Here is a 21,149-nt window from a genome sequence, read left to right as displayed (position 1 = left end):
AAAAAAAAAAAAAAAAAGAATTAAAAAAAATTCATTATTAAAGGATATTTATTTAAATAGATAAAATAATTGAAGGATTGTATGAGATAGTATTTAAATAAATGCCACAATGTTTATGATTTGAGTTTAGTGTGATGGTGAGAGAAGGATATATAAAAAATAGAGTTATTGATAGTTCAGGAAAAAGTGTGATTTTGACATATTTTTAGCTTTTCTAATTATTGTAGTTTTCCAAAGAGTCTGCAATTGGGTAAGATTTCTATCTGAGAATGAAGTTTTTACATTGGAAAAAAATGAAGAAATTTTCACATTGGGAAAGAGATGTGATTTAGATGGTTAGAATCTGAACTTTTATGATTATATGGTATATTTTATAATTCTGTAATGTGGAAGCTTATGCTTTGCTTTTTTCATAGTCAAATAAAAAAATATGCTTTTGAAAAAAGCAAATAAAAATAGATATAATTCTTAGGCCAGTTATCCCTAACAACACTTAATAGAATTTTTTTTCCTTATTGATGGAAAGTATTATATTAATTATATTAATGAGATATAAATATGGCCACTTAATAATGTCTATAGTCAGCTCTATCTTTGCAGTATAGAATTTATACTGAAATATCAAGCTGTGTATATATATTTTGACAGCTCATCTCTTTCTTGCCCATTCCTCCAACTAAAAAACTCAACCACACCACACACCCACATGCACCCACTGTTGCAGAGTTCTTTGGACATTTTTTTGTGTTGGTGGTTTGTTTAAAGAAAGGTTAAAAATATCACTCCTTGGCATCTAAATGGTTTGTAGAGCTCTGTCTAAGGCATGAAACTTGAGTCAATGTACATGTATGTATTTACGGGAAGAACAGACTGGTTGTGTACCAAGAGTGGCAGGGTTTACTCAAAACATTTTCAGCATCATATACCTTAGACTGAAGAGTGCAGAGGAAAAGAAAGGAAAAATGTCTGATGATGTCATATTCATGACAGTCTCACATTTAGTGACTGCAGCCCTTTTACCTACTTAGAGCTTTTGGCTTCATTCTGTCCTCTGTTCTTCATTTGGGACTTTTAGCTGTGATTTGAGAGTTTAATAAAAAGCTTGGAATGGCTACAAAAAAGGAAAAAAGTAAAGACCGATAACAGGAAAATGCAGTGTGTTGCAAAACCTTGGTGCTTGAGGAAATATGCCCTTATATATCTGTCATAAATATGGATCTATCTCTTTCAGTTTTATTAATATACTGCCTTGTTGACATGCCAGTGTTTTAATACTGTAACATAGAATGAGACAGAGAGACAGAGACAGAGAGAGAGAGAGAGAGAGAGAGAGAGAGAGAATATGAAAATATCCAACTTTTTGTTCTCTGGGTGTGCTGGGTAGTATTTTCATTTGTAGGATCATCTGGCATAGTTGTTTCCTTCTCAAACTTAGCTTGTTTGACTTGCCTCATTCTTTCTCTTCTCTCAAGTGTTCTTTATATTGTAGTTTCTGCATTCATGACACATTTTGATTCTTTAGGCATCTGCTTCAAAAGTATGTTCAATATGAATAAACCAAATGAGATGTACTTTTCTTAGAAGAGTGACAAATTCCTTTAGAAAACAGGGCCAGAGATTATAGCCCTTAGAAAGGAGAATATAGTTTCCTGGAAAGAGCCTTGGAATAGGAATACAGAGATTTATATTCTCTTTCTAACAAAACTAACTTGTGCTGCACATGGTGGCTCATGCCTGTAATCCTAGCCCTTTGGAAAGCCAAAGCGGGAGGATTGCTTGAGAGAAGGCGTTCAAAACCAGCCTAGGCAACATAGGGAGACCCTGTCTGTTCAAAAAATGAAAAAAAATTGGTCAGGTGTGGTGGCACATGCCTGTAGTCCCAGCTAGTCGAGAGACTGAGGCAGGAGAATTGCTTGTGCCCAGGAGTTCAAGGCTATGATGCCACCTGCACTTCAGCCTGGGCGACAGATCGAGACCCTGTCTCTAAAACAACAACAACAACAACTGACAAACAGCAACAACAGGAAACTAGTAAGCTCATGACAGTGGCAGTTTATCCTGTATATACTGTCTTCTTGCCATTTCTGAGAAGATTGCATGTAAATTCCTTTTGAAAACGAACTTAAAGCATCTTAGCATGTGTTTCTGTTTGGATTTAGAAGCAATTGGCATGATGTATGTTTGTTTCATACCTTTGAAGAAGAATCTTTGAATTTTGGAGCTGGAAGGAATCTGAGTCTTAGAGTTTTTCAATCCCTGGGATAACCCAAAACTTTGATTTTCTTCATTATTATCTATATGTAACATAAATAGAAGGCCTTGACATTTTCACAGAAATGTAGTGTGTAGAATAATGAGGAAGTTGATTCAGAATCTTGTTTTGCCTCTTATCACTTAAAAGAAGGCTGTAAATGTAAATCCTTATAAAGGCTAGTGAGGTAACCTGAATGAGGTGAAAGTTCTGGCAGTAAGATCACAGGGAGTGGTGGCAGGGACTGTGGGGACGGGAGAATGCAGACTCTGCATATGTGGGTAGCCACTCCTGATTTTTGAAACACCAGATCGACCCTATAGTAGCAAAGGGCCATGGTTGGCAGTGAACGATGTCCATTTGAAACAAGTTTGTATTATTTGGAATTTTAGTTTGGGGAATTCAATTTTAATAGTAAAATACAGTTATAGAAGAAACACACAGGCAATTTTCCTTGAGTATGTGATTTGTGTACTTCTTCTAATAGGCTGTCCTTTCTGTATACCTTAATCCTCTTCCATTCTTCTTAAAAAATGTTTCTTTTCTCAGAACTATTTTTGGAAGCGTTCTGCTCTTATATCCTAAAAATTCTTTCTAAGACCTTTCATGTTGAATAGTTGCCCTCCTATTAACAGAAGTGCTGTTTTAAATACTCTTTAACTATTTTCCAGTGTTTAATTCTACTTCCCACAAGGAGCTTAACCCCTAAGTCTCCTCTGAAGCCCACTTCCTCCCATCTTAGTTTGTAGGGAGGAACAGCCAATTGGTGTTCTCCTTGTAACACCCTTCATATTACTCTGTTGAAAATGGCTACCCCTTGTTTTCTTTTGGTCTTACAAGTCTGCAAACTTTTTTTATGGCTTTTGTTTTCCAGGGTTCTGGTAATTACTTTTTTTCTGAACTCTTCCCAATCTGTACACTAAAAAAATAATATTTTGAATTATACCCAGTCCTTTTATGGGCTAATCAAACTAGTGAGACAATACCACTGTCTTACTGCTTTCGTCAGTTAGCGCCACACAACTGGATCATATTCACCGTACACTCTATGACCCCAATTTCTTTTTTCCCCTACTTGCTCTCTTGTAGTCAGAATTTCTTCGTATTTTATCTGTGTTTCATTTTTCATTTGTAAGTGTGCTACCTTGCACTCACATCTAATAAACAATATCTTGTTTTTGATGGATCATTTCTATCTCTGATTTGTCAAGGTTACTTGGAATTCTATTATTTTTCAGACGAGCTAGAAACTTTAACCTAGTTTATAGCCAAAAAATGATTGAGAATCCTTTCAATTCTGGCAGCCATTGATTTTAAAAAAATATTCAATCATATTAGACTCAGAAATCTGGGTGCTGTTTTATAATACCATCCCCAAGTTACATCAAGCCATTTGTCTGTCTTGCTGCTAACTCATGCTTTTCCTGTTACTGGGTGTTTTTAAACTCTGCAAACATTGTTATCATAATAGGTTGAAGCAAAAATAATTGTGGTTTTTGTCATTAACTTCAATGGCAAAAACCGCAGTTACTTTTGGACCAACCTAATAGTTTCTCACTTGATTCTAGAAACTAGATTTGAGCAATTTAGAATAGTAATTTTGGGGGCTATGGTTGGTTATAGTGGAGAGAAGAAACCCAATAATTGTTTCATTTATTCATGTAGCTTAGGCAGCATTATTATTTTGTATTTTTAGTAGCAAAGTGGGAGAAAATAGAAGAGCCTTTAGATTGAGTATAATATCTGTTTTGTAGATTTTTTTTTCTGTGTTGGACTTTGAGAATGTCTATGCTTTGATTTAAATTTAATAGGCAGTGTCCTTTTTAATTTATAAACATAGTAAAATTAATTTTTTTGTTATTGCCATTACAGGTTTTGGAAGGTGACAATGAAATGCAAAGAAGTTACATTTCTCGAACTTGAAAGTTAGTGACTGCTTACCAAATTTTAATGAAAATTAAATATGACTTAGAAGCATTGATTTATGAAGGTTTATGATGTCATCAGTTTCGACAGAAAGCAAACTCCAGCAGGCTGTGAGCCTACAGGGAGTTGACCCAGAAACATGCATGATTGTATTTAAAAACCACTGGGCACAGGTAATGTATGAATTTCACTTTTTTTTTTTTTTTTTTTTTTTTTTTTTTTTTTTTTTTTGCTAGTCTCAGTAGCCCCAGGGGCCTCCATCACACTGAATCAGGGTTTCCTACCTCTGTGATAGGTAACTAAATTTCTAGAAACATAGGGAGGGAAACTCTTTCAGATAGGAAGAAAAGTAACTTTTTCTTCTTGCTTTCCTAGAGCAGGTAACGGGTCAAAAACCATGGTTTTCTCAAAAGCAATTAGGGTACATGCCTGTTCCTTGGATATTTTTAGAAGAACAGCAGTTGTTCCTTAAAGTGCCTTTTATATTGCTTTGCAATATACTTGACCATAATTATGTCCTCTCTCTTTCTCTCTTCCCTGCTGATTTCCATCCAGTTCTTAAGCTCTAATAATACTAAAATACACATTTATTAAACATTTACCAAGTACTCTGTTGAGTACTTCAAATGCCTTATATCATTTAATCTTCTCCACAAACCTATAAGGTAGCTAGTGTTAGCTTCCTCATTTTACAGATGAGGAAATGCAAAATTACTGAGGTTAAATAACTTGATTAAGGTTATACAACTAGTAAGTTACTCAGCCATTACTTAGGCTTTGGTCCCTTGACTCCAAAATCCATGTGTTTGACCTCTGTGCTCTACTTTTTTGGGGCTGGTGGTCTTTGTGTAATTTAATGAAAAATGCCTGACTGTACCTGAATATATGTCTTCATTACAAAGTGATTATAGAAATTTTTTTGATTACTACTTTGACTTCTCTGATCTGCTGTGTGGATAATTAAGGGTTGAATGTTCAGAAAATTTACTAGCCCGCCCCTTTCCTTAGGGAGTTTACAAGTAGTAAACTAAATAAAATTGGCATTCTTTACTACTTGCCCAACATTGCACTCCCCAGGTGAGCTGGTAAGTGGCTATTTATATGACAGCTTTTTAATGAATACCCAGTTCCTTCCTGTGGCCGGAAATAGCACATGGGTTAAAGCACTGACCATGTAAATCACAATTATAGGGGACACAGTTCAGATCAAAAACGAACAAAACCAATTCGCTTCTGAGCCGTTTATATTTTGTAGCTTTTTGTTACTATCCAGTATGAACCTTAGATGATTTTTTTGTGCATTCTCTGACTTTTTACTGTTAGAATTTTAATGGATTTGCTATGGACCTTAGGGCACATATGTTTTATTTAGTTTAGGGAAGAAAGTAATTTTGGAGTTTTCCAGATAATCAGAGTAATAACGTTTGGCTTTGCACTTTTATAAATATTTTAAAGCAGTGGCTCCAAAGTGAGGTGGCAAATCCTAAGGAATGAGCCCAGTAGTCCATTGGGTGTAGGAAGAATATTTTAGAAGGTCTGTTTCTGTCTTTACCTTTTACAAGTTTCTGTTTTGTGTTTAAAATGTACATTATATATTTGTATATTAGTACATGTATGATTACTAATTTATTTGTGCTCATTTAAAAAATCCATTAGTACATAATCTCATATATATATATATATATATATATATATATATATATATACACACACACACACACACACACACACACACACACACACACACACACATATTTGAGACAGATTCTTGCCCTGTTGCCCAGGCTGGAGTGCAGTAGCATGATCTCAGCTCACTGCAACCTCCACCTCCCAGGTTCAAGCAGCTTTCCTGCCTCAGCCTCCTGAGTAGCTGGGATTACAGGCATCTGCCATCATGCCTGGCTGATTTTAGTATTTTTAGTAGAGATGGGGTTTCACCATGTTAGCCAGGCTGGTCTCTAACTCCTGACTGTGTGGTGTACCCACCTTGGCCTCCCAAAGTGCTGGGATTACAGGTGGGAGCCACCGTGCCTGGCAGGCATATGTTTGTAATTGAGAACATTTTCAGCTCCGGTCATTTCATTAGGCTGAGAAAGTCTATCTTACTACATAATCTTTGCTCCCAGCCCCATTTTGTTTGTTTGTGCATAATACCTTTGATTATAATCATTTCTGCTGGGGTAACTCTGATATGATCCATTTAGTATTCTGTGCCACTTTCCAAAGACATGATATATTATCAACTTCTTGATTATATGTAGGTGGGTCATCTGCCCTGTCAGACTCTGTCCCAGGCAGGCTTTCTCCAAACATGAGGAATATGTCAGTACTCTTTCACATTGTTAAAAGATTAATTATTGGTCCCAGAATCATATCATTCATTTCCATAACCAATACGAAAGACTTCAGCATTATCAGATGTTTTGGGTTCTCTGAAGCACAGTGTAGATATATAGTACTCTCAGTGCAGACTAGTCTTGAGCTGCAGGTAAGGATAACTTTGTCAGAGGGGATGGTGTTTAGTTGTTAAGTATTTTCTTTTGTAAAGTGGGGACAGTCATGGTCCTATTGTTGGCTCAGCCATTTTTTTTTACCTTTGGGCAGGTGTTTTTAACCTTTTTTAGGCCTTGAATTTTCCTTTTAAATAAATCTGGGAAATGCTCTCAGTCTCTGCCTACAGAGGCTCTTGAGGGCCTTTCTGTTATCTTTATGAATGAAAATACTGGTTGAAGAAATTTATGTGAGTGTCCAAGTGAGATTGTTCAATGGAGGTTTACTGAGCCCACACTCCAGGCATGTCACTGTAGGCATCACAGATAGGACTTGAGAATGTATAAGCATAGGTTTTGGCTTTTAAAAAAGTATAAGCTAATTCAGATGACATTGCAGGAAATTATTACAAAATGAATAACCGTGATTACAGGAATTAAGTCAAGAAAAGGGGCTATTATGGCTGGAAATGGCCTGGGAATGGAGAAGGTGAGATTTTGCTAGGTTGGCTATGGAAAAGGAAGGTTTTGATGACAGGCAGGAAAATAATATTTCAGAGAGTGGATACTGGGAACAAATGCTTAATTTTAGCTTTTTTGGATGGTAAACATAAAAGAGGGGAAGGCAAAAAAAATCAGAGCCAAGCAAGAGATGTAAGACCAAGAGTGAGATAAGAAATGAGATCTTCAGTTGGTGAGAATGAAGGCTATTTATGTGTTGTTTTGGAAATTCTTACATTAGCTCTTGGCTGTGAGTTGTTGGGCTGGGGTGGGTGAAGAGGAGTTGCAGAGAATTGGAAAGGAGCTCAGACTCCTAGGCCTACTGTGACTGTAGCCCCTGGGCTCCCCTGAGGCAACTTGAGAAAAACCTGTAAGGCAGGTAGGGAATTATTCATAGACAAAGCTGGAAAGCATTTTATTTACTCAGGTGCTCCCTTACCTGCCCAGTTTACATTTTTTAAATGTTAAATTAGGAAAAAGTGAAGGCAACAAAAGCCTGTGGTATCCCAAATTCTATTTGTTAGGAGGAGACATAAGAACAAATTGAACTTATGTATTTGACAGGTTCTGTTCTGCTATTTGTTAATAGCTTCTATTGCAGAGCTTGAGTTAAAAAGCAAACATCGATGGAGGAAAAGATCTGCTTGCCCACTTAAACCTTAGAGCTTGTCAGAGGCAGCTAGTATACAAACAACCATTATCCAAGCAATCTGTGATTCAGGGGAGTTGCCAGGGGAGAGACCTTAAATGGCCCAGTGGTCCAGTTGAGGTTCCAAACTGTTTCTGGGTCCGCTGATCTCATGGCACCCCCAGAATCATTCTTTAATAGACTTTCAGGAATGGTTGCATTCCTGATAGTGACACTGAAGAGTCTGGGCTATAGAAAGTAGCCCCTGACTTCTCACCTTCTGAGATCCCATCCTGTGCCATAAGCTGCCAGAGTGATGAATCTCAAACCCAGATCTGTCTGGTTCATTCCTCTAGTTGAACCTTTCAGTGGCATCTGGCCACCTGCACACCAGGATGTCACACAGAATTTGTTATGTCCTGACTTCTGTTACTGTCTGCTTCTCATTTAATCTCCAAAAATGCAAAGTTGCCTGGGGTTCCTAGCCACCCCTCTCCTGGGCAGTGTCCATCATGCTGTTTCAGTCCTCTGTGCCTTAGGCACCTGTTCTTCTTTCTGCCTGAAATATTTCTCCCACTGGTTAAATGCCTGACCTACTACAGGCCTCATTTGAGGCATCATTTGCTCTAGGAAACCTTCCCTGCCCTCTTTCATGCTTCCACTCCATGTTCCAGCATTAACCTGAGTATTCTATCGCTGTTACACCAACCAGCGTTTAATTTAGTTACTTATATTTTTAGAGACAGAGTCTCGCTGTGTTGCACTGGAGTGCAGTGGCTATTCGCAGGTGCGATTACAACTCACTACGGCCTTGAACTCCTGGCTCAAGAGATTCTGCTCCCTCAGTCTGCCAAGTAGCTGGGACTACAGATAGGTGCCACTGTGTATAATTCAACCACCTTTTATTAAAATTACATATACAGTATCTTCTTCACAAACTCATTACAAGCGCCTCAAGATCGGAGGCCATTTGTAACTTATATCCCCACTGCCCAGAACAGAGTGTGACATACAGTAGATGTTCAATAAAATATTGAACTGAAAGGCAGTCAGTATGAAATACAAGTGTAAAAGACTAGGCAACTTAGGAAACAGTTTTCAACATACACTAATTTAAAAGCAATTTAATAATTAATATGGTAATTATACAATTAATTTAATTTTATAATTAATAGCTTTCTACATACACGAATTTAAAAACAGTTAAATAATTAATATAATTATACAATTAATCAAATAATTAATTGTATAATTTGTCACCGGCAAGATCTTTGGACTTGCATTAGATGATCGGGAAGAGTGCATGTATGTGTTTAACTTTTATAATAGTCTATATGAACAGTTTATAATCTGGTAGACTATTGTTTTTATCTCTTGCCTTTGCATCTTTGTTTTTTTTTCTGAATGGAAGAGCGTACAGAAATAGTAAGAAGCATTTGTCCACCAGGCAATAAACTATTCAACTAGACTGCCATGTGCATTAAATTCTCTACACTAGTTGTTTTTGATGGCACAGTTATACTTTCTGAAGCTTCATGGACCTTGCTCTATTCGTTCTCATCTGCTCCTTTTAAGCATTGAATTCCAAATGGTGACTGCCCTTAGAGCTAGAAGAACAGAGGAGGTGGGTTAAAAAGATCAATTGGAGAGGATCCAAGATGGCCGAATAGGAACAGCTCTGGAGTGCAGTTCCCAGCAAGAATGGCACAGAGGGTGAGTGATCATCGCATTTCCGAATGAGTTTTTACTGCCTACAGACCAGGAGATTCCCAGGCTGAGAAGTGTCACGAGTTTCCAGCACAGCTGTTTCAGCTGGCACTGTGGTTTTCCACACAAAAGCTCACACAAATATGGGTGACCGTTTCAACTGGCACCTGGAATGTGTGGGAGACAGAGCTGTCCATTCAATTGAAAAAGAGGGGGCTGAAACAGGGAGCCAGGTGATCTGGCTCAGTGGATCCCATCCCCACCAAGACCAGCAATCTGCAATGCTCTGGATTGAGAGATTCCCAGCAAGTGCAGCCTGACCCAGGACGGTCCAGCTCGGTAGGGGGAAGGGCATCAGCTATTACCAAGGCAGTCCACCACTACCGAGGCAGTCCGCCATTACCGAGGCAATCTGCCATTCCTGAGGCAGTCCACCATTACTGAGGCAGTCCGCCATTACTGAAGCAGACCAGCATTACCGAGACAGTTCTAAGTGCACCTCTGTAAACAAAACCACAAGGAAGTTTACACAGCAGCTGCGCAGAGCCTGCGGCAGCTCAGCAATGCCTCTGCTGGCAGACTGTGACTAGACTACCTCCTTGCTGGACAGGGCGTCTCTGAAAAAAGACAGCAGCATGTCAGGAACTTATAAATAAAGCCCAACTTTCCCAGGACAGAGCACCTGGGAAAAGAGACAATTATGAGTTCCACTGCAGCAGACTTAAATGTACCTGCCTAGCAGCCCTGAATGGAACAATGGAGCTCCCAGCACAGCACTTGAGCTCCTATAAGGGACAGACTGTCTCCTCAAGCAGTTCCCCGACCCCTGTATATCCAAAGAGACATGTCATAAAGGAGAGCTCAGGCTGACATCTGGCAGATACCCTTCTGGGACGAAGATAACAGGAAAAGAAACTGGCAGCAACCTTTACTTTTCTGCAGCCCCAGCAGGTGATCCCCAGGCGAGCAGGGTCTTGAGTGGACTTCTAGCAGTCCTGCAGCAGACGGGCCTGACTGTTAGAAGGAAAACTAAAAAATAGAAATAGCTTCAACATCAACAAAAAGGACATCCACGCAGAGAACCTATCCAGAAGTTACCAACTACAAAGACCACAGGTAGATAAATCCACAAAGATGGGAAGAAACCAACACAAAAAGGATGAAAACACCCAAAACCAGAACGCCTCTCCTCCAAGGGATCACAGCTCCTCATCAGCAAGGGATCAAAGCTGGATGTAGAATGAGTCTGATGAATTGACAAAAGCAGGCTTCAGAAGTTGGTAATAACAAACTTCTCTGAGCTAAAAGAACATGTTCTAACCCAATGTGAGGAAACTAAGACCCTTGAAAAAAGGTTAGATGAAGTGCTAACTAGAATAACCAGCTTAGAGAAGAATATAAATGACTTGATGTGGCTGAAAAACACAGCATGAGAACTTTGTGAAGCATACACAAGTTTCAATAGCTGAATTGATCAAGTAGAAGAAAGGATATGAGAGATTGAAGATCAACTCAATGAAATAAAATGAGAAGGCAAGATTAGAGGAAAAAAGAGTAAAAAGAAATGAACAAAGCCTCCAGGAAATATGGGATTATGTGAAAAGACATAGTCTACATTTGATAGGTATACCTGAATGTGACAGAGAGAATGAATCCAACCTGGAAAACACTCTTCAGGATATTTATCCAGGAGATCTTCCCCAATCTAGCAAGGCAGGCCAAGATTTAAGTCCAGGAAATACAGAGAACACCACAAAGGTATTCGTCAAGAAGAGCACCCCCAAGGCACATAATTATCAAATTCACCAGGGTTGAAATGAAGGAAAAAATGCTAAGGACAGCCAGAGAGAAAGGTCAGGTTCCCTACAAAGGGAAGCCCATCAGACTCACAGTGGATCCCTTGGCAGAAACCCTACAGGCAGAAGTGAGTGGGGGCCAATTTTCAACATTGTTAAAGAAAAAACTTTCAACCTAGAATTTCATATCCAGCCAAACTAAGCTTCAGAAGCGAAGGAGAAATAAAATCCTTTATGAACAAACAATTGCTCAGAGATTTCATCACCACCAGGCCTGCCTTACAAGAGCTCCTGAAAGAAGCACTAAACATGGAAAGGAACAACCAGTACCAGCCACTGAAAAAACATACCAAATGGTAAAGACCATCGACACACTGAAGAAACTGCATCAACTAATGGGCAAATCAAGGCTATTTTAATAGCCTCAAAATGGCAGGATCAAATTCACACATAACAATATTAACCTTAAATCTAAATGGTCTAAATGCCCCAATCAAAAGACATAGACTAACAAATTGGATAAAAAGTCAAGACCCATTGTTGTGCTGTATTCAGGAAACCCATGCAAGGACACTCATAGGCTCAAAATAGAGGGATGGAGGAAGATTTATCAAGCAAATGGAGAGCAAAAAAAAAAAAAAGCAGGAGTTGCAATCCAGGTCTCTGATAAAATGGACTTTAAACCAACAAAGACCAAAAGAGACAAAGAAGGGCATTACATAATGGTAAAAGGATGAATGCAACAAGAAGAGCTAATGATCCTAAATATATAGGCACCCAATACAGGAGCACCCATATACGTAAAGCAAGTTCCTAATGGTCTACAAAGAGACTTACACTCCCACACAATAATAGTGGAAGTCTTTAACACTCCACTGTCAGTATTAGATCAAGGAGACAGAAAATTAACAAGGATATCAGGACTTGAACTCAGATCTGGACCAAGCAAACCTAATAGACATTTACAGAACTCTTCACCCCAAATTCATGGAATATACATTATTCTCGACACCACATTGCACCTACTCTAAAATTGATGACATAATTGGTAGTAAATCACTCCTCAGCAAATGCAAAAGAACAAAAATCATAACAGTTTCTCAGACCACAGTGCAATCAAATTAGAACTCAGAATTAAGAAACTAACTCAGAACCACACAACTTCATGGAAACTGAACAACTAGATCCTGAATGTTGACTGGATAAACAATGAAATAAAGGCAGAAATAAAGTTGTTCTTCGAAACCAAAGAGAACAAAGATACAATATACCAGAATCTCTGGGACACATTTAAAGTAGTGTCTAGAGGGAAATTGATAGCAGTAATGCCCACATGAGAAGTGAGGAAAGATCTAAAATCGAAATCCTATCATCAGAATTTGAAATAGCTAGAGGAGCAAGATCAAAAACACTCAAAAGCTAGCCAAAAATAAGAAATAACTAAGATTAGAGGAGAACTGAAGGAGATAGAGCCACAAAAAAACCCTTCAACAAATCAATAAATCCAGGAGCTGATTTTTGAAAAATAGACAGACTGCTAGCCAGATTAATAAGAGAAGAGAGAAGAATCAAATAGATGCCATAAAAAACAATAAAGGTGATATTACTACCAATTTCACAGAAATACAAACTACCATCAGAGATTACTACAAACAACTCTATGTATGTAAACCAGTAAGCCTGGAAGAAATGGATAAATTCCTGGACACTTGCATTCTCCCAAGCCTAAACCAGGAAGAAGTTGAAACCCTAAATAGAGCAATAACAAGGGCTGAAATTGAGGCAGCAATTAATAGCCTACCAACCAAAAAAAGCCCAGCTCCAGATGGGTTCATAGCCGAATTCTACGAGATGTACAAAGAGGAGCTGGTACCACTCCTTCTGAAACTATTCTAAACAATCCAAAAAGAGGGATCCTTCCCAAATCATTCAATGAGACCACATCATCCTGATACCAAAACCCGGCAGAGACTCAACCAAAAAAGAAAACTTCAGGCCAAAATCCATGATGAACATAGATGCAAAAATCTTCAATAAAATACTGGCAAAACGATTTCAACAGCACATCAGAAAGCGCATCCATCACTATCAAGTAGGCTTCATCCTGGGGATGCAAGGCTGGTTCAACATATGCAAGTCTGTAAATGTAATTCACAACATAAACAGAACCAAAGACAAAAACCACATGATTATCTCAATAGATGCAGAGAAGGCCTTTGACAAAATTCAACAGCCCTTTATGATAAAAACTCTCAATAAACTAGATGTTGACGGAATGTTTCTCAAAATAATAAAAGCTATTTATGACAAACCCACAGCCAATATCATACTGAATAGGCAAAAACCGGAAGCATTCTCTTTGAAATCTGGCACTAGACAAGGATGTCCTCTCTGACCACTCCTATTCAATATAGTATTGGAAGTTCTAGCCAGAGCAATCAGGCAAGAAAAAGAAATAAAGGGTATTCAATTAGGAAAGGAGGAAGTAAATTGCCTCTCTTTGCAGACAACGTGATTGTATAATTAGAAAACAACATTGTCTCAGCACAAAATCTCCTGAAACTGATAAGCAACTTCAGCAAAGTCTCAGGATACAAAATCAATGTGCAAAAATCACAAGCATTCCTATACATCAATAACAGACTAACAGAGAGCCAAATCAAGAGTGAACTACCATTCACAATTGCCACAAAGAGAATAAAATACCTAGGAATACAACAAAGAACGTAAAGACCTCTTCAAGGATAACTACAAACCACTGCTCAACAAAATAAGAGAGGACACAAACAGATGGAAAAACTTTCCATGCTCACGGTTAGGAAGAATCAATATCATGAAAATGGCCATACTGCCCGAAGTAATTTATACATTCTATGCTGTCCCCATCAAGCTACCAATGACCTTCTTCACGGAACTGGAACAAACCACCTTAAACTTCATATGGAACCAAAAGAGAGTCTGCATAGCCAAAACAATCCTAAGCAAAAAGAACAAAGTGGGAGGCATCACACTACTTGACTTAAACTATATTACAAGGCTACTGTAATCAAAACAGAATGGTACTGGTACCAAAACAGAGATATAGACCAATGGAACAGAACAGAGACCTCAGAGGCAACACCACACATCTACAACCATCTCATGTTTGACAAACCTCACAAAAACAACCAATGGAGAAAGGATTCCCTGTTTAATAAATGATGTTGGGAAAACTGGCTAGTCATGTGCAGAAAGCAGAAACTGGACCCTTTCCTGACACCTTACCCTAAAATTAATCCAAATGGATTAAAGACTTAACCATAAGACCTAACACCATAAAAACCGTAGAAGAAAACCTAGGCAAAACCATTCAGGACATAGGCATAGGCAAGGACTTCATGACTAAAACATCAAAAGTATTGGCAACAAAAGCCAAAATAGACAAATGGGATCTAATTAAACTCCAGAGCTTCTGTACAGCAAAAGAAACAATCATTAGAGTGAATCGGCAACCAACAGAATGGGAAAAATTTTTTACAATCTACCCATCTGACAAAGGGCTAATATCCAAAATCTGCAAAGAATTAAAACAGAGTTACGAGAAAAGAACAAACAAACTTGTTCAAAAGTGGGCAAAGTATATGAACAGGCACTTTTCAAAAGAATATATATGAGGCTAACAAACATATGAAAAAATGCCCATCATCACTGGTCATTAGAGAAAGGCAAATAAAAAGCACTTTGAGATACTATCTCATGCCAGTTAGAATGGTGATTATTAAAAAATCTGGAGATAACAGATGCTGGAGAGGCTGTGGAGAAATAGGAACACTTTTACACTGTTGGTGGGCTTGTAAATTAGTTCAACCTTTTTGTAAGACAGTGTGGCAGTTCCTCAAGGACCTAGAAATAGAAATTCCATTTCACCCAGCAATCCCATTACTGGGTGTATATTCAAAGGATTATAAGTCATTCTATTATAAAGCCACATGCCCACGTATGTTCACAGTAGCACTGTTTACAATAGCAAAGACTTGTAACCAACCCAAATGCCCATCTACAATAGACTGGACAAGGAAACTATGGCACCATGGGATATTAGTCACCCATAAATACCAATGAGTTTGTGTCCTTTGTGGGGACATGAATGCATTTGGAAACCATCATTCTCAGCAAACTGACACAAGAACAGAAAGTCAAACACAGAATGTTCTCACTCATAGGTGGGTGTTGAACAATGAGAACAGATGGACACAGGGAGGGGAGCATCACACACTGGGGTGTGTTCGGGGGTCTAGGGGAGAGACAGTGGGGGGTGGGGAAGTTGAGGAGGGATAACATGTGGAGAAATGCCAGATATAGGTGATGGGGGGAATGGAGGCAGCAAACCAGATTGCCATGTATTTACCTATGCAACAATCCTGCATGATCTGCACATGTACCCCAGAACCTAAAGTAAAAAATATCAATTGGAAATGCACCTTTTTGTGTTTGCTTCTACTTAATTAATAGCCCAGAATGACTTATTCCTACCTTCAGCCTCTAAAATTAAGCTGTTTAAAAATTTTTTTAGGCTAAGAAAATGTCAGAGCTCAAATAGAGTAATAGTGAGAGATGAGGAAAGGTCAGTAGTTTTAGTAACCTTTTTCATCTTGGAGAGGGGTAGGGATGGAAAAAACAGAACCATCTAGCTTGGTTAATTAAGTCAAATGTCTTCCCACAATAATGAAAAATAGATAATATGCTTGAGGTATGGTATCCTGTGTAGAGCTCCAGGTCGCTTGAATCTAATGTCTAGAGCATCCATGCATGGATTTGACATGTATACTGTATTTAGTCTCATTCCCTTGCTCTGCGCATCTCCACTCTTTTGCTCTGTGCCTTGTAGTAGACTAAATGATAGGAAAATTAAGTAAAGCCTTTGAGAGATGAAAAGTTCAGAAGTATTAGAGAAATCTGATTAATTACTAAATTGGTGTTTGTTAACATTTCAAAAAGTTCTCTATCTTCCAAACCTTACTGGTAGCCCTAACCTTGAAAGAGAAGGTAAAGTGAACAAAAGCAATACTTCTTAAGTTAGAGGGCCGAGGCATCAACTTGCACTTTTATCAGACTCTAAAGTGGTTGAGTATGGCCAGGCGTGGTGGCTCAGCCTGCAATCCCAGCACTTTGGGAGGCCTAGGTGGGCAGACCACTTGAGGTCAGGAGTTTGTCACCAGCCTGGCCAACATGATGAAAACCGATCTCTCCTAAAATAATGAAATTAGCTGGGCGTGGTGGCACAAGCCTATAATTCCAGCTACTTAAGAGGCTGAGGCAGGAGACTTGCTTGAACTCAGGAGGCGGGAGGTTGCAGTGAGCCGAGGTTGTGCCATTATACTCCAGCCTGGGTGACAGAATGAGACTGCATCTCAAAAAATAAAAATAAAATAAAAATGGTTGAGCATGTTGACATATCAGCAACTCTCCTTATTATGTGCTTAGTGATGTTTAATTTTTGCTGTGGTTGAAATTAGTGTTCTTTGAAATATTATTATTTAGATCATTACTGTCCTTAAATCCTTTCCATAACTGTTTTATCCAAGATTTAGGCAAGCCTCTGGAGCTCAGGACTGGAGCTGACATTAAATAATGTGTTAAATGAATTATAACTTAACTGGTGTTAAGTGAATTATAAAGCTGTTACCTTAATATGAAAAGAAATGACTTGGTAGAGGTCTTCCTGTGGAAATAGATGCACAAGGAATACTCCATATTGAAAGACATAGCTGTTAAATAATGAACAATGACTGTATGGAAACTTAACTTTTGTGTAGTTATTTGATGTATTAAGTGGAATTTGGCTTAAGAAAGCTAAATCTTGCCTTTCAGTGTGATGGAAAATATTGCATAGTAACTTGGTTTTTTCCACAGTGCCACCTTATTTTAGCATTCCAAAGGATTTCGAAGTATGAGTTTTACACAAATGACTTTCTTAAAATAACTAGGCTCTAACTTTGGTAGCATAAATAATCACCTACTGATACATGCATGTATGTAAGACATAGAACAATATTAAGTGGAATCAAAGCTAGTCTCCTGAGAGAGAAACACTTGTGTGTATCCTGAAGGGTAATCATTTGTAGTTGAGGTACAATTATTTTATTTATATATAGCTTTCATTTTAAAAGCATTTGTATTTCCTATTTAGAATTTGCACCTATTTGAAATTCAGGCCAGTTATCACTGGCTCACAGGAGCCATCATTAGGGATTAGGATAGGAGTATCTGATACTATTTAATGAAAGAAATATGCTATTTATTAATCTTATTTAGCCCCAGTAATTCTCACGTTAATAAGTCAAATGGCTTTGAAATTAGGATAAATATAGCTCTATGAATTCAATATTTTTAGCACCATTGTTTACTCAGTTGATTTTTATGTGTTTCTTTCTTTTTGGAATTATGATACTTTGCATTTAGGATCTATATGTGATCTAAGCTAGTGATGCACTCAAACACATACACACACACATGCACATGCGTGCACCTGTGTTTGTTAAAGTTTGTAGGTCAGCAAGTGCCTAGCTATGATCAGCAAAACATTTAAGTTGCTATTTCTGATCTCAGCTGGTTTACTTAATTAATGAGTTTGGGTTTTCTGAGGTGTTGATTTGTTTTTAAAATGGTATTTACAGCCTAATAAAGTAAATTTGTTTTATAATTTGGAAATATTTGCAAAGTATATTTTGTGTGCTTGCTTTCTTTCACCTGCTGAGATCCCTCTGGCCCCTTAATTTTGTGTGTGTGTGTGTGTGTGTGTGTGTGTGTGTGTGTGTGTGTGTGTGTTTTCCCAGAACTGAATACCTGAGACTGAGTCTAGATGGCTGAGAAGAAGCCGGGTCTGGGAAATGAGGCCAGGTTGACAGTGTAAGACAGCTGGTAATCAGGAGTAGACCAGGCCAGGGGGAGCCACTGTCAACAGCATGAAATTGTGGCATCCATAGCACTGGAAGGTAAGCTTTGGTAAGTGGGTAGAACTGGCAGCAACAGAAATCAGGGATACAGAAATATTGGAGTTTGATGGGAGTGATATGAAAAGAGGACACAAAAGGAAAAAATAAGGAATAGTCCAGGTCAGATCAGAGATCAGTTTATAGAAACCGAAAGAAGTATGACACCATTTGAGTAACAAACTTGGGACATTGGGGTAGAAATTCTTTGGCATTTCAGTGCAAATTTTGCTCTAGTCAAGAAGCTTCTTAGGCATTCCCTGCCAACGTAAGAACTAGTTCCAAGGTTGAGCCACCAGTGCCCACTTGTAAAAGTAGGTCATGGGTGTGTCTGCCTGAAAAAGAAAAGGAGGTAGCCTGGCAAGGTCCTGAGAAGAGAGGTTAAGGATGTGTAGCAACACAAGCATAATCAGCACTTTGCTGAGCCCTGTGTGTTCCATGACTCACATACCTTGGTTGTAACACACCCATCTTCCAGGCAGTAAAACCAGTGGGTTAGACCTGGGTCTTAAATGTGTCTGCTCCATCTGAAGGCAGTATAGGGGAATTACTATAAAGAGGGTAAAGATGCATCAGTTTAAAAGTTGCTAAACAGTTTGCATTCTGTATAAAAGTCTTAACTCTCTTTTTAAGGTTTTTCATAGCCAAAAAAAAAGGAGGTCTGTTTGTAAAGGAATGAATTGGAATAAATAATATAAAAGAAGGTTAATTAATGAGAAAAGTACAATTTATTGTTATGTAAATAAAGACTTTTGCTGTATCTTACATATTTGTATGCATATATAGTATATATAAATACATATGCATATTTATAAATTTATATTGCTTGTAAATTGCTGAGACTTAAGAGACCACTAATTGTTAATTGTTTTTAACTCAATGATTTCAGTCTTTTTTGGACATTAGTACATGATTACTTTGTCTACCTTTGTTTCTGTTTATGTTACAAAGTTAGATAAACTTACAGGAAAGAAGAACTCACTAGCCTTAAAATCTCATTTATATCTTTTTAGACTCACTTTTAATCATATATGTACTTGGCAATGTATTTGCTTTTTAACTTACATTTTAATGATATAAAATGAATTTACTTAGTGTTTATTTTTGATGGCTCTATTGTATGGTGACGTAACACATTTTGATTGTAATTCTTTTATTCTTGACCATTTGAGTCAATAATATTTTTTTCATTATTGGAAAATTGAACATTTTTTAACAAATTATTTTTGGGTTGTTTCCTTGGGGCATTTTCCCCAAAGTCAGATTAACAAGTCAGAAGGCAGGAACAATTTTATAGCTTCTATTACATATTGCCAGATTGTTCTCCAGAAAGATTGAGCTAATTTACCACTCCACTATCAATGTATAAAGCACAGCCCCAGTTTTAGATCGTTTAGACAATCTGGGCACACATGAAAAGTATAATTACGTTTTTACTCTGAGGCCTAGCTGTAAAGATAGCTCTCATAAGCAAACTCAATATATGGACTTTGAAATTATAGAACTGATAAGGCATGTATTTTGTTCTTCGGAATATGGATGCTTGAAGTTAGGGACTTTTGGGAATGGAGAATGTGTGGTGTGGAGGTAGAGAGTCCCTTTGGACCAATGTGGTATTGTGATTGCATTCTATTGATGTGTTGGTAAGGCCCTGAACAAAGGGATGGGGGAGAACCAGGTCCTCGTGTTTCTTTGGCCTGGAAAGTCACTAGATGCAAGGAATCCTGGAGGGCTTGGTGGAGGTTGCAGGATAGTGGGTACATTTTGGAGTCAGGCATACAGCAAAGGAGAAGAGGATGTCTAGTGGCTGTCCTGTGGCCACTAGTCAATGGGCCAGGTACTCCCTGGGTAGAGGCTAGCCAAAGTCCTTCCTTATTAAAATGTCAACTCAAGGGTATTGGGTGATTTTTTTTTGCCTTTGTAACACAGCATTATCAACTTTATAATGGAAGTCAATAGAGATTATAGATTCAGTGGAAATTCTTTTCTTCTGTATGGATGGACTTGCCTGGTCTATAAAGATTTTTTTTCCTGTTTCTGACAAGGGACAGACTTAGACCTTTACATGACAAATAAATTTCCTTCATTGTTCATGCATGCTGACATAGCATTGTACCTTTGCCAGCTTCCCCAGTGACTTGCAAAAATTCCATAACCTAAGTACTTACACAGAACGTGTAACAGCACATCACAGAACTGGACCCAGAGAGTACTGCAAAAGACATGTTGATTCCATGGAATTCAGAAAGGCAAAAAGGGACAAAGATAAAGTCATTGATACAATGTTTGGTTATTTAAAAATTGTATGTGTATATTTTCAAGGGAATAAATGGAATGAGTATTATACTAGAACATGAATATTATACTAGAAATTCTAAGTTATAAAGTTAAATGGAAGTTGAGATAGAAAATTGTTTTAGTTTCCAGGTGGCAAAGTGGAAGTAAGTATCTATTGGCAGAAAAAGGTGAGAAACCTTCAAATGCTAGCAGTGGGAAAGGAGAGAAGCTGACCAGGGCTGTGAGGTGACCTATGTAAGGATTTTTTTTTTAATTGTTAATTGAATTGTTTGTGGTAAAGTATATATAACAAAATAGGCCATCTTAATCAATTTTTTGTTGTTTTTTGTTTTGTTTGAGACAGGGTCTTTCTCTGTTGCCCAGGCTGGAGTGCAATGAAACAATCAAGGCTCACTGCAGCCTCAACCTCCTGGGGCTGAAGTGATCCTTCTACCTCAGAGTCTCAAGGCATACACCACCATATCCAGCTGATTTCTAAAGTTATTTTGTAGAGACAGGGTCTCACTATTTTGTCCAGGCTGGTCTTGAAGTCCTAGGCTCAAGTGATCCCTCTTCCTTGGCCTCTCAAAGTGCCGGGATTAT

The 21,149-nt window shown here is 38.1% G+C and overlaps 1 protein-coding gene across 1 annotated transcript in view; it reads left to right on the top strand.

The window, feature by feature from the left end:
* Nucleotides 1-21,149, top strand: part of FAM160A1 (family with sequence similarity 160 member A1) — a 273,216-nt gene that overhangs the window by 167,074 nt on the left and 84,993 nt on the right. Inside the window, exon 3 of the mRNA XM_017520081.2 lies at nucleotides 4,124-4,350. Coding sequence (XP_017375570.1) covers nucleotides 4,246-4,350 — 105 coding nt within the window. The 5' untranslated portion in view covers nucleotides 4,124-4,245. The remainder of the gene's footprint in view (nucleotides 1-4,123; nucleotides 4,351-21,149) is intronic.

The sequence above is a fragment of the Cebus imitator genome, unplaced genomic scaffold (assembly GCF_001604975.1).
Source record: "Cebus imitator isolate Cc_AM_T3 unplaced genomic scaffold, Cebus_imitator-1.0 Scaffold800, whole genome shotgun sequence".
Taxonomy (NCBI): Eukaryota; Metazoa; Chordata; class Mammalia; order Primates; family Cebidae; genus Cebus; species Cebus imitator.
The sequence above is the reverse complement of the archived record's forward strand: the minus strand, read 5'-3'. Positions and strand labels throughout refer to the sequence as shown.